A 14,942-nucleotide genomic window follows, 5' to 3' on the forward strand; every position below is an offset into this window, starting at 1 on the left:
TTATACATGAGTTGAATTGTCAAAGTAATTGAAAATTGAAATTCATTAAAAAGAAAATAGAGTATTTGTTTGTCTTCAGGTCTGTAGTCAATTAATCGAAGTATCTACCTAGTTGTAATTTGAATATAATTTTAAAGTATGGAATTTGACGAATACACATTGTATAGTATTGCATCAGTGGCAATTTATACAAATATGCTAGCCCTAAAGTTCAATACACGTCGCAGGCGAAGAGTTTGGTCAAAAAATGGCATGAAAGAAGGAATATGGGAATGGGGATATTACATATGTTAAATGACGAGCTACTACAAGAAGACTCTGCAGCATATAAAAACTTTTTACGGCTAACTAACCACCAATTTGAAAAACTGTTGCGATTGGTAGAACCACATATCAGTCGCCAAGATACTGTTATGAGGCAATGTGTTTCAGCGAGAAGCAGGTAAAGAAAATGCTGATTGAAAGTGGTATATATTTTAGACATGTTATTCAGGCTTGAACTTACGCTTCGCTTTCTTGCAACCGGAGAGTCTTACCGTTCGTTGATGTATTCTAGTAGGATACATGAATCAACCATTTCTCTATTCATTCCTGAAGTTTGTGAAGTCATATTTAATGTTTTAAAAGATGAGTTTTTAATGGTAAAGTTTTATTTTATCAATTCTCTATATATATCTCTTCTACATTACAGACTCCATCTACTCCCGAAAGTTGGCAATCAATTGCTGATCAGTTTATGGAACTATGGCAATTTCCTCAATGTGTAGGGGCGCTTGACGGACGTCATATTACATTTAGACCTCCAAAATCGGCTGGATCATTTTACCACAATTACAAAGGGGATCATTCACTAGTATTATTGGCATTGGCCGATGCGTGCTGCAAATTTACATACATTAACATTGGTGTTAATGGTAGAATAAGTGATGGTGGAGTGTTTCGTGATTGTACTCTGTCAAAAGCAATTCAAAATAATTCGTTAAATTTTCCACAATCTCGACCATTACCAGGATCCAGTAACAATGTTCCATATGTGATAGTTGCAGACGACGCATTTCCACTGTCCACAAGAATATTAAAACCTTATCCACAACGAGGTTTATCTCACGACAAGAAGATATTTAACTATCGGTTATCAAGGGCACGACGTATCATTGAACATGCATTTGGTATTCTTGCCAACAGATTTAGAGTATTGTTAAATCCGATATGTCTGTCACCAAATAAAGTAGAAAAAATTACTTTAGCTTGTGTGGCACTACATAACTATTTATGTACAAATAGTGGACAATTTTATACTGATTTTGACGAAGCATCAATTATCACATTGGATACATGGAAACCACAGGGAACAAATCGAACTTCCAGATCAGCATTATCTGTGAGGGATGAATACAAAAATTACTTTTGTTCTCCTACTGGCAGTGTAGAGTGGCAGGATGCAGCAGTTTTAAGACACAATTGTTAATCATACAATTTGAATAAGTGTATATATATGTATATAGGATCACTCAGATTTTATTTGAAATTCTTGGAAATTATATGTACAATATCGCTTTCTATTTTATCTAACAAATCGTCATTCTTGATGCGGCGTAATTTTGGTTCAATGTACTTAAGAAAGACATCAATCCTATCCGCCTTGATAGTGCTAACATCAGGCTTCTTGCGTGCAACTGCATTAGCAATTTCATTTATCGCTCTGCTGGCATCTGCTAAATAGTCGATTTCATTCCCCTTTTTTCTCTTTAGTTGAGATTGTGGTCGGCTGGTTTGTGGCGTCTGTTCAATTACATGCACATTTGAGGCGCCTCCATTGACAGGTTCCTAAAGTACATTTATTTACCGAAACATTATACTTATTGACAAATATAAGGAAATACCTCTTCAGTTTGTGAATCGTCTGGTTCGTCTTCATAAACAACCTCTAATTGTGAAATGTCCGTAAATTCCAACGATTCAATATTACTGTCTGATGAAAGAGAAGGTGAAAGAGGCTTGGGGATGCTATCATAAATGGCTGTCTTTGCAATTGAATGCTCCAAAACAAACAGCATTAAATCATAATACCAAATGGTAGGTATATACACCTTAAAACATACATTTTTAGAACTATACGATTTGTTGCAATGTAGATTTGCATTTACCTGGTCTGTACCGCTTCCACTTTTCATGGAGTTTTCGTGTTTACGATATTCCACTAAGAAATTTTGTCGAAGAGCTGCAAACTTATTTTTTACATCTGCAATCGTTACACCTGCTTTCACTGCCTCCAACTTTGAACAGATGTCTGTTAAGGCAGCATTTCTCGCATGCTTGTTTTTGTATTGTGGGGATTTAACCACATACAAGTAAGGGTGATTTTTGTACACTTCAATGAGCATGGTGACCTGCTCTCTTGACCACGACATTTATTAAAAGATTGTTATTTGCTACAATCACAAGAAATTGCTTATTGCACAAAACCGTTAATATAGTGACAGAGAATAGTGAAAACTGAATGTGATATATTATTTTTGGTTATGTAGTATGTACATTGCTGCCATTCAAAAAAATCCCTAGATTTCCAACAGCTGAATACAGAATTTCCCTATATTTTTTATCATAATTATATCCATAGTTTGACAAACGTGTAAAGGGCGGTATAGTTCTCGTAAACATAATTTTAAGAACACAAATATACTTCAAATTTTTATCACAATTGTGGCCATAATTATGACTCGTGTAAGACGGGTCTAATGCAATGAATCAGGAACAGAAATTACTTGTATTAGCAAGTCATTTACTTTTTGATGATGACAATAGCATCATTTTACAGTTATTGCATAACACAATTAATAATTATGGCATATGGGAAAATATTGTTATGTGTCAGTAGACTAAGGGAAACGCACATCCGACCAGATGGTTATTATGAAGATTGGCTACCTCATTATCTAGAAACAGATTTTTTTAGAATGTTTCGTATGTCACATACCACATTTGAGCAGCTGTTAAAGAAAGTATCTGTAAAAGTTCAAAAAAAGCATTTTCATGGAGGACATATACCAGTCCCACAAGGAAAGTGCTTATTAATCACGTTATGGTACCTAGGGAAAGCAGAAACATTTGTTTTTATTGCTGACAAATTTAATGTAAGCGAATCCACTGCGTTACATATTACTGAAACTTACATAACGGCTGTGGCAAGTTTAGCATCGGAATATATTACATGGCCTAATGCTGCAGAAGCTGTTGTTACAGAGCAACAATTTAGAGCAATGGCTGGATATCCTGGTAAGGTGATTTAGGTATATCTCTATAACTACTTACTTATCGACCTTTATGTTCAATTGATAGGAGTTATTGGAGCAATAGATGGATCCCATATCCCTTGTAAAGTGCCAGAAAAACATCAACTGAGCTATTTAAATAGGAAACATTCCCATTCCATAATACTTCAGGGAATCTGCAATGCAAATTGTATGTTTACCAATATTTTTGTTGGATTTCCTGGATCGGCTCATGATTCTAGAGTAAATAATTTTGCGTGGAAATTATACCTATAAAAACCTGATATTTTATAGGTATTTCAAAATAGCAGTTTCTACAAAAATTTAGAAGAGCTCGGGCCAAATACTTATTTTTATAACAAGAATCATTTACTTGGAGATTCTGCATATTTCTTGAGGGACTGGTTAATTACTCCTTACATGTATGTTACGGTAATTTTTGTAAGAACTGATTTATTAGTCCTAACGTTTCAGTGATAATGGTCGGCTAACCAGAGCAGAATCAAATCATAACACAATTCATAGTCGTACAAGAGTAGTAATTGAAAATACATTTGGGAGACTAAAAGGAAGGTGGAGGATCCTTCAATATGTCAACGTATATAGTGTTAAAAAAGTAGTTCTAATAACTACAGCATGCTGTGTGTTACATAATTTTACATACTTGTCTAAAGATCACATATGGCCTGAAACCCATGTTGAGGACGATACATTTTATGCTAACAGTAGACCTGAAAAAAGTTCATTACAAAGCAGTATGAAACGTAATTCCATAAAAGATTTATTAATGAGTAATGTCTAACACGAATACTTAACTAGCACCACCATTTTGTCTTTTCATGTAAAATTTTGACGTTTTGTGTTCTGCTGACCTAGCGCCAGCTAGCGCCACTTTGAGTTCAGCTAGCGCCATTATAGATTTTGCAGAAAAGCCCTTGACTTTCGGGGGGTGCTATGTTAACGCCAGCACCACCATTGCGTCCGATCATTTCCAAAAGCAAGCGCTGTGTTCGTCAGACCTAGCGCCAGCTAGCGTCACAAATTTTAGAGCTAGCGCCACCCCCCAATAGTGCAGGGGGCAATTTTTCCTAGCACCACCATTTTGTTTTTTCGGGTAAAATTTTGACGTTTTGTGTTTTGCTGACCTAGCGCCAGCTAGCGCCACAAATTTTAGAGCTGTCATCACCCTCCAATAGTGTGGGGGGAGGGGGCACCACCATTTTGTCTTTTTGGGTAAAAATTTGATGTTTTCTGTTCTGTAGACCTAGCGCTCAAGTTAACCTAGCGCAATTATAAATTTTGCAAAAAGCCTTTAACTTTTGGGGGTGGTTTATTAGCCTCTAACACCACCATTGTGTTCGATGACTACCAAAAGCAAGCGCTGCGCTGTGTTCTTTAAACGTAGCGCAGAGCTGGCGCCCAATCCCCAACATTGTGGGGGTCCTTTTTTTATAATACCACCGGTTTGTTTTTTCGTGTACAATTTTGCTATTTTATGTTTTGCTGACATCTCCCAGATAGAGTCAAAATCTTAAGAGTAGGCGCCACACCCAAGTAGTCTGGGACAGTTTTTCCTAGCTTTATGACTTGGCACCACTGAAATATTTTGGATTAATTTTCTAGTAAAACGAGTGGTGTGGTAGCTGAATCTGCGGCAAGTATTAAAATAAGGATATACAGTTCAATTATTATAGAACAGAACCATATTTTTATACCTTTCGCAGTAGAGACATTGGGACCTTGGTGTAGAGAAGCTCGAAAATTTTGTGGAATACCTGGGAAAACGCATTACCAATATTACTGGGGAACCCAGAGCTACCACTTACGACAAATTCAAGTATTGCCATACAACGTGCAGGTAACGCGGCCAGTCAGTGTAATGGGGACCACGATCCCCATGGAAGAAAATTATCGTTTATTAACGAGCTCCTAGCGAGTTTATAATTTTGGGGTGTCTATCCGTCTGTCCGTCCGTTAGCACGATATCTCGATAACGAATGGAGCGATTACGATAAAATTTTGTAGGTGGATTCTTTACGAGATTCTTTATCAAGTTTGTAGATCGGAGTTCGTGAACTGGCAATGTAACCCAAAAAAATAAGGAAGGCCCTTTTGACATCTCCGTGAGTTATGAACCGAATTGCATGAAATTCAATATACGTATAGCTTTAGCCATATAAAACGCAATTCCAAAAATTGAGCCTAATCGATCAACATTCACAATGGTCTTTTCGCATTTCGACCATTTATAAACCGAATTGCAAACTTTTTTATTTTTTATTTATGAAGGATTTAAATGAAATTTGATACATAACCACTTGGAATAAAAGCAAATATAACGCTAGTTTCAAAATTTGATTTTGCGCATGCGCAGTGCCAACTTTCTTATTTATGGAGGGATTTAAATGAAATTTGACACATAGCCACTTTGAATAAAAGTAAATGTTGGAAAATTAGTAGTTGTGATAAGTTTTTCTTAAATATTTAAAAAACTATACTATTTAGCGCGAAATAAAATAAATAATCTACAGTAAATTGCGAACAAAAATGGCCTCATATATAATCTTGCTAAATTGAACCATTCCAGAGTTACGGAGGGTGTAACAGTAGAAATTTTTCATCTTTTTTTTTAGATTCTTTTGGAAAAAATATGAGATTATCACTAAGGAAACTATTTTTTTTGTTAAAACCGGTTAAAACAAATTGCGCTTTAGTGACCGGTGGTATGTTACTGATAAGTCCTTGAAGGAACGATAACCTTACCACCTTCTCAAGGGGGGCCATTTTTTCAAGAGACTTCCACTATGAGGGACAGTAATTCCTGGGGAGTTGCAGGATGTGTCGTTATTGCTCTCAGGTGTTCGACAATCTTGCATTCCCACTTCATCGGGTTCTTCTTCTCATGCAGCCACTGCTGCACCTGATGGTAAGTTCTAAATGAATGTTCTACCTGGTAGCTGCTGAAGTGGGGAGAAGCGCAGCCAACTTGAACAGTGAATGTATAGGATGCTTTGAAATAGCTTGCAAGTAACACTGGTAACGAAAACAAGCCAGATCTGCAGTGTTCTTTACTTCAAACATGATTTCATTTTTACAGAAAATCGAAAAAATACGAAAAATGCCTACTGTTACACCCTCCGTAACTCTGGAATCGTTGACTTGACCAAGATTATACACAAGACCATTTTTATTCACAATTTAATGTAGATTATTTTGGATATGGTACTTTTCTCGCCAAGCCCCATAGTTTTCTAAATATTTAAGAAAAACACCAAAAACTACTAATTTACCAACTGGTGTAAGTTTTTACCAAACAATATGTGGACTGTATAGAACAATTTGCAGTTAATGGGAAACTTTTACTTTTGACGTTTAGGTTAAGCCGTTTTGTCGACTAATTGCACCGTACTATATTATGAATTTTTAATTTTAAAATTTCCATATTAGGTACTGTTTCTTGTGAAATTTTTCTGTTTTGTGCTCTACTCACTAAACAATTCTTTTTGTAAGTCACAGTATTAATTTCACTACCACAGTATTGCGAGCTAAATCGTTTAGAACACAGCGCAGTGGAAAATTTGAAAATTTCAACGAACGTACCTACCTACTCATAACCTATATAAAGTCGTTAAATCAATCAGCATATTTGTTAATTCTGCTAAAAAACAAAGAAGCAGTTTTTCAATACTTATGTGTAATTTCCGTAGCTAACTAATTTTTATGGTGCAAATGAGGCATATGTATTTTATATGATTAATACACTCCATTAATATACGACCAATCAGCTAGGTGATTGTTTCAAATTCTAACCAATCAGATGATTTTTTATCTGATTAAATGCTAGGTAGCTCTTTACAGCGATAAAAATGCGTGTAGGAATACGTAAAATTTGTAGTGGTTGTAAAATTTACTGTCTTTTATTAATCTCCCTAAAATACACTCGACCTTGATCAGGATAACTTTATTTTTAATTCACTCAAATTTGGTTGCCTCCTGGAAAAAACTCTCGATCAAAAGCATAATATTAATAAAATCGCTCCAGCAAAAACTGTCGCGATTTTATCACACTTTTGGTTTCGAGTTTTTTCCGTTGCAACAAAACTTTCGTGTAAAAATAAAATTATGCGATTAAAAATCAAGCTCTTGTGTATTTACTCTCGATAAATTATATACCTATGTACGTCACGTCGACTACTATCTAAAGGTGTTTTTTTAACAATGCAGATTTACCAACATTCACACAATTGACGCGCCTGTAAACCCTTGATGTGACAAATAATTTACTCTTGCGCATTCATAAAGGATTTAAGTAAGTTTGTACCTGCATACCTCACCGTCAGTTTACTTCGAAATGAAGGGTTACAATCTTGCTACTTTATATACAAATTTTAGTATTTTTATTGGAACTTTTTACTTTAAACAGAACGATCAATCCAAAAAGTAAAGGATTTCAAATTGAAATAATTTGATTATTATTTCCGACCCTAAGAGGGACAGATTTGCACATTCGGGTTTAAAAAAGGTAAAGAGTTTGACCATCCCAGATGCGGTGTCTGTCCGTTAGCACAATAGTTCGATAACGAATGGACCGATTACGATGAAATGTTGTAGTTGGATTCTTTATCAAATTTGTAGATCGAAGTTCGTGAATTGGTAATGTATCCCAAAAAATAAGTAAGGCCCTTTTGACATCTGCGTGAGTTTTGAACCGAATTGCATAAAATTCAATATTCGTATAGCTTAAGCTATATAACACGCAATTCCAAAAATTGAGCCTAATCTATCAACATTCACAGTGCCCTTTTCGCATCGACGTGTAAATAAATATAGAAAACGAGCTCCTGGGTATGGCTACAGCATGTACAAAACCAAATTTTGAACTTGGTGTTAGTTTTGCTTTTATTTAAAGTGTATATGTATGAAATTTCATTTAATTGCTTCCATAAATAAGAAAATTGGCACCACACATCATGCACAAAACCAAATTTTGAAACTGGCGTTAAATTTGCTTTTATTCCAAGTGGCTATGTATCAAATTTCTTTTAAATGCTTCCATAAATAAGAAAGTTTTCAATCCAGTTTGTAAATGGTCGAGATGCGAAAAGAGCACTGTGAATGTTGATCGATTAGGCTCAACTTTTGGAATTGCGTTTTATATGGCTAAAGCTATACACATATTGAATTTCATACAATTCGGTTCATAACTCACAGAGATGTCAAAAGTGCTTACTTTATTTTTTGGTCTACATTGCCAATTCACGAACTCCGATCTACAAATTTGATAAAGAATCCATCTACAGAATTTCATCGTAAACGGTCAATTCGTTATCGTTATCAAGATATCGTGCTAACGGACAGACGGACAGACACCACAAAATTATAAACTCGCTAGGATTTATAATTGCGCTAAGTTAACTTGAGCGCTAGGTCTACAGAACAGAAAACATCAAATTTTTACCCGAAAAGACAAAATGGTGGTGCTCCCTCCCCTCACACTATTGGAGGGTGATGGCAGCTCTATAATTTGTGGCGCTAGCTGGCGCTAGGTCAGCAGAACACAAAACGTCAAAATTTTACCCGAAAAAACAAAATGGTGGTGCTAGGAAAAAATGCCCCCCGCATTATTGGGGGGTGGCGCTAGCTCTAAAATTGTGGCGCTAGCTCTGACGAACACAGCGCTTGCTTTTGGAAATGATCGGACGCAATGGGGGTGCTAGCGTTAATATAGCACCCCCCGAAAGTCAAAGGCTTTTTTGTAAAATCTATAATGGCACGAGCTGAACTCAAAGTGGCGCTAGGTCAGCAGAACACAAAACGTCAAAATTTTACATGAAAAGACAAAATGGTGGTGCTAGGAAAAATTGCTCCCCTTACTATTGGGGGGTGGCGCTAGCTCTAAAATTTGTGGCGCTAGCTGGCGCTAGGTCTGACGAACACAGCGCTTGCTTTTGGAAATGATCGGACGCAATGGGGGTGCTAGCGTTAATATAGCACCCCCCGAAAATCAAGGGCTTTTCTGCAAAATCCATAATGGCGCTAGCTGACCTCAAAGTGGCGCTAGCTGGCGCTAGCCATAGAGATTCTAGCGCAATCTGTCTTTAGTCAAAAATTTGAAATGGTGGTGCTAAGTTAACGGAGCCCAGGGTTTTTGCTATAAGAATCTTGCATAATTTTTGCGTGAAGTAACAATGAATTCGCAAATTTGTCATCTAAAGAAAACAAAAATCATTTATACATAGGTATAAAGGTACCTAAAACAATTGTAACTTACCTTCACGTGCTCGCTGAGCATCTTCCTCGCTCAGAAATAAAGTATATGCTATTCCACTTTCGGGATCAAGAATTTGAAGTCTTTTGGTACTTCCCATACTTCCGGCTTGCCAAAAATATTTAAAAATTTACGTTCACACACAAATTGTATACCACGAGCTATGTTGACAGCTAACCTCAAATCTGAAAAATGTAAACAAAAGCGTCAAGCCGAAGCAGTATAGCTTCTCCTTGAGGGGGCAGGGGAAGGAAACATTGGACGAGCTCAAGGCGTAAACGCTAACTTGAAAGGAACGCTTGGTTGACAGTTACGCAGCGCCTGCGGGCAGCTAAGTGGGTGAAAGGAAAGCGCCTATTGTTGTTCCTTGTGCTTAAATTTCATTGAGGTTAGGTATGCAAAAGTAAACAAACAAAGACATGGATAAAGAAACTTTCTGTATGATTAATGAGATATTATTTGATGAAAATTATTTTGAAAACGGTATTTTTAATGTATTTGAACATAAAAACAATACCTACATCATGGAATTGTATTTATGCTTTGTTATTAGAGAAAAGCATATTAGGCCAGATGGTTATTTTGAAAACTGGTTGCCTCAGTATGTGGAAACCGATTTCTTTAGGATGTTTAGAATGACAAGACAGACATTTCATAAACTTTTAAATGTCATTCCACATACGCGTAAAATCTACCATGGGGGATATGCTCCTGTGTCGAAAGAGAAGTGCCTTTTGATAACATTATGGTATCTTGCCAAGGGGGAAACTTTAAGATCGATTGGTGATAGGTTTAACTTGAGTGATTCCACCGTTTTCAACGTTACAAATGACTATATTCAATCAATAGCAGATTTAGGTGATAAATATATTGTTTGGCCTACAGAAAATGAGAGTGTAGCTGTACAACAAGAATTTAAAAATTTATGCGGCTATCCAGGCAAGTGGATGTAATGTCTAAATAAATTTTCTTATAAGGAAATTAATTTTATAGGAGTAATTGGTGCGATTGATGGAAGTCATATTTGTTGCAAAGTACCAGAAGAACATCAGTCCAGTTATATAAATAGAAAACAACAACATTCTATTGTACTGCAAGGAATTTGCACGAGTAATTACATTTTCACAAATGTTTTTATTGGGTACCCTGGTTCGGTTCATGATTCAAGAGCAAGTAGATTCTGCCTCAGTGTTGATTGTGAATCATACGGTTTTAAATTATAGGTGTTACAAAATTCTGGTATTTATCATGATATGATGGAAAATGGGATAAATAAATATTTTTACAAGAAGTATCATTTGTTAGGAGACTCTGCTTATTTCTTGAGAGATTGGCTTATTACCCCTTATACGTATGTTTATACAAATACATAATGTGTAATTATAATACTTTTCTTGTAGTGATAATGGAAGGCTTACGTTAATACAGAAAAAGCACAATAAACGTCACAGCATGACGAGAGTTGTGATTGAAAATGCATTTGCACGATTAAAAGGGAGGTGGCGTATATTACACTATGTAAATGTATGCAGCATAAAAAAAAGTTGTCTTAATAGTAAAGGCCTGCTGTGTACTCCACAACTTTACGTATTTGCTAAATGATGTATGGCCAGAAGTTGAAAATCCTGCAAGTGATACTGATATGGCTACTGGAAGAGAAAGCAGAAATGCCGAATATGCAGCAGGTGTTACAAAGCGAAATCAAATTACAGAATCGTTATAAAAACATGTACATTCAGATTATATAATGTATCATAAATTTAATGATTATAAACTGCTACAAGGATATTAAGTACCTCTGATTGAAAATAAACTAAGTGCACTACTATAAAAGCAAACTAGACTTATTAATATGTATACACTAGTCAGAGTCTGAAGATTGTGAACGTTTCCTTTTTGAATTTGCCTTTTTAAATATTTGTAAAAAGTCCTTCTTATACTTATTTATTCTGTTCAATCAATAAGTTTTCAATTCTTTGAAAATGTTGATCATTTTGCTCCAACTGTTGCTTTTGAAATTCCTGTATCGATTTTAAGATTTTATCTGTGTTCGTACTTGGTGTTATTTTCTTTTTTGTCTTTAGCCGATTTATTGGTGTTGAAGCTCCCGATGTCGCTGTTTCAGAGCCTTCATTGAATTCTTCAGATATTACATCATCTACCTCAGAAGTAGTTCCAGGTGTGCCAATATCAACACTTCTTCCTAAGAATATACTATTTATTTCTATCATTACTTTTGGAAAGTTACTTACCCGGTATCGAGTCTTCTACACAAATTGGATTAATGTTGTGTTTATCTTGAAAAACTTTTTCTAATAATTCATAGCATACAGGTAAAACTTTTCCTTCGGTACCAGTACGTTTACTTGCCTGTTGTAACTAGGCATGGGAATTTTTTTCGATATATCGATAGGTATCGATAGGTATCGATAGTTATCGATATATCGAATAACAATAGGTAGAGCTAAAAAAATCGATATATCGATAGATCGATAACTATCGATACTTATCGATATATCGATACCTATCGATATGTCGATAACTATTGATATATCGATATGTCGATAACTATCGATATATCGATATGTCGATAACTATCGATATATCGATATGTCGATAACTATCGATATATTGATATGTCGATAACTATCGATATATCGATATGTCGATAACTATCGATATATCGATATGTCGATAACTATTGATATATCGATATGTCGATAACTACTGATATATCGATATGTCGATAACTGTACGATTAAATTATGTTATTGTTGAGATTTCAACGAGCGCTACTATTTTTATTAATAAAATCCATTTTCGGGTTTACTCTCGTGTAAATTTACTATTTTTAGTCGCTCGACGTTTCGGAAACTTAACTTTGCTCCCTTTCTCAAGAGAAGCGCTACGTCACATCATCATCCATGCCAAATAAACGCAGTAATAAAATCTTTAGAAAATAGACCTTTTCGTCTTACTGACGATTGCTCAAAAAAAAAAGCACTTCAAAAACCTGAACAAAATGTTGCATCAAAATGGCTACTCTTTAGGTAAAATAAAGAAGACAATCAAAGGGTGCAATCATGGTCTATGTATCGGTATCTGACTGATGGTTACAGAGGACCAGTCACAAAAAAACAGAGAAAGCTAAGAACACTTCAAATTTAGATATACAGTTTCAATTGATTGACATTTACGAAATCTAATAAAAAACTCTTGATAAAGGTAGCAAAGAAACGTCGAGTAACGAGTAACTATTACACGAGAATAAACCGGAAAATGGATTTTATTAATAAAACTCGATAAGATAACTATCCCTGTCGATAACTATCGATACGTCGAATATTTCTCTCAAATGAGACGTGCAATTATCGCTTAATTACAGCGGTAATTGCATTGTAGAAAGCTAAAGAGCCCTGCGATAATTGCACAGTTAATAATGGTAACTCCAATAAAGTTACAAGAACTGCATTCGGTTATTTTCATATTTTGTTAAAAGAGCCCTCTTGTCTTGTCGGGCTCTTTCGCCAAAATATAAAAGTAAACTCATGCAGTTTTTAGACACGCTTTCAAAAAAATTATTGGTAATATTATATCGATACCTATATATTAAAAACTATCGCCATAACGAGAACTATCGATATACCGATACTTATCGATATAGCGGTAGTTATCGATCTTTCGATAGTTATCGGTGTATCTATAACCATCGATATTTCGATAATTATCAGCATATCGATAAGTAAAATATATCGATACTTATATCGATAGGTGAAAACAGTTATCGCCCATCCCTAGCGATAACTATCGACATATCGATATATCGATACCTATCGATAGTAATCATATATCGATAACTATCGATATATCGATAACTATCGAAATATCGATAACTATCGATAACTATCGATAACTATCGATATATCGATAACTATCGATAACTATCGAAATATCGATAACTATCGAAATAGCGATAACTATCGATATATCGATAACTATCGATAACTATCGATATATCGATAACTATCGATATATCGATAACTATCGATAACTATCGATATTTCGATAATTATCGGCATATCGATAAGTAAAATATATCGATAGGTAAGTACCCGATACTTATCGATAGGTGAAAACAGTTATCGCCCATCCCTAGTTGTAACTGTATGTAGGTTTTTTGTAAATTATAATATTTTTGACGGCACCGCTCTGCACCATCTTTACCTTCTCCAACATCGAATCCTCTCTTCTTCAATTCTTCTGCCAAGAGTTGCCAAATTTTAAATTTTACGGTTTTTTTATCTGCAAACATTGATTCATATTTATCTAGGCTTCGAAGTTCTAGGAATGTCATCGTTGCTTCGATGTCCGTTTGTGTTGGATTTCTAGCTGATTTCCAAATAGTAGCTGTACTTGTTTGTGGCACTAGATTTTCAATACTTGAACAATCTGCTTCTGCTACAGGTTCTTCGGCAGGTAAATGGAGCCGTAAATATGTATCTTCTTCAACATGTAATAACTGGCCTTCCTTCAACTCATAATGGGCACCAGTATTGGGAGGAAGCTTGTATCTGTCACCATCTACAAACATAAAAGTATAATTACGAAAACTGTCAGTTTGCCACTGTTGTTTACTACCTGCAGTTTGTAAAACGTAGCATTCATCTTCAACATCCACAACACTAACGTCAATTATTGTTCTGAGCCGCTTTCGGATGCTGTGTTTAAAGCTCCAAGAGCGTTCCACCCCGAGTTACACGCAAATGTGTTACACACGAACGCTTGAGGTTAACGTTCGTGTGAATACAACCTTAGATTTTTTTAAAACTAATCAAACAATTCTTCTGTACGTTTTTTGTCAAACATGAATAAACTTTTTGATAAAGAAATAATGGTGAGTGGGATCTGGGATGCGTTTTTATTATATGCCAAATTCGATTTTGGTTATTGTAGGAATGGCTTTTATGGAGCCCTACTACTCTTTCCAGCGGTAGCAGTAGTAGTAGCAGTAGTGATGATGAACAAGAAGCTGAACCCAAAAAGAAAATTGCAAAATTGGACCAATTTGTTGAAAAAACTGTGGTAACCTACACCGATTATATGTTCAAACAACTTATTAGATTGAGGCGTTCCACAGCTTATCAATTAATTGGTGAGAGTTTGAACGTAACACTAATTCTAGATAGTTAATCCCTTATTATTTTTTTTTTACTTTAGGTCGATTCAGAGCAAGTAAATATGCTCCACGTTCAACGAATAATATGGGAACATCAGCGGAAAAATGTGTATTAATTTGTTTATGGTACATGGCAAACACTGAATCTTTTCGACAGATTTCGGACCGCTTTGATGTGGCTCTTAGTACGGCCCATATCATATTAGTCAATGTTATTCATTATTTA

General features: G+C 35.4%; 2 protein-coding genes and 1 long non-coding RNA gene across 5 annotated transcripts; 2 read left to right on the forward strand and 1 right to left on the reverse strand.

The window, feature by feature from the left end:
• The first annotated feature begins 361 nt into the window (after positions 1-361).
• On the forward strand, positions 362-2,051 carry LOC116162079. Its single transcript, XM_031475645.1, has 3 exons — positions 362-442; positions 494-641; positions 692-2,051. The coding sequence occupies exons 1-3, from the start codon at positions 414-416 to the stop codon at positions 1,466-1,468; spliced, it is 954 nt and encodes a 317-aa protein (XP_031331505.1). The 5' UTR covers positions 362-413; the 3' UTR covers positions 1,469-2,051.
• On the reverse strand, positions 1,501-2,485 carry LOC116162167. 3 transcript variants are annotated; one of them, XM_031475903.1, is made up of 3 exons: positions 2,148-2,485; positions 1,884-2,039; positions 1,501-1,827 (listed from the first exon to the last, which is right to left on the reverse strand). In XM_031475903.1, the coding sequence occupies exons 1-3, from the start codon at positions 2,409-2,411 to the stop codon at positions 1,519-1,521; spliced, it is 729 nt and encodes a 242-aa protein (XP_031331763.1). In that variant the 5' UTR covers positions 2,412-2,485; the 3' UTR covers positions 1,501-1,518. The 3 variants fall into 3 exon arrangements, with proteins under 3 accessions (XP_031331763.1, XP_031331689.1, XP_031331613.1); XM_031475829.1 differs by having other exon boundaries at positions 1,884-2,090; positions 2,148-2,480; XM_031475753.1 differs by having other exon boundaries at positions 1,884-2,476.
• Positions 2,486-10,278: 7,793 nt separating this feature from the next.
• LOC116160176 lies at positions 10,279-11,343 on the forward strand. Its single transcript, XR_004143154.1, has 3 exons — positions 10,279-10,713; positions 10,764-10,891; positions 10,941-11,343. It is a non-coding gene; the product is annotated as an uncharacterized LOC116160176 (long non-coding RNA).
• The last annotated feature ends 3,599 nt before the right edge of the window (positions 11,344-14,942 follow it).

The sequence above is a fragment of the Photinus pyralis genome, unplaced genomic scaffold (genome assembly GCF_008802855.1).
Source record: "Photinus pyralis isolate 1611_PpyrPB1 unplaced genomic scaffold, Ppyr1.3 Ppyr1.4_LG1, whole genome shotgun sequence".
NCBI classification, from domain to species: Eukaryota; Metazoa; Arthropoda; class Insecta; order Coleoptera; family Lampyridae; genus Photinus; species Photinus pyralis.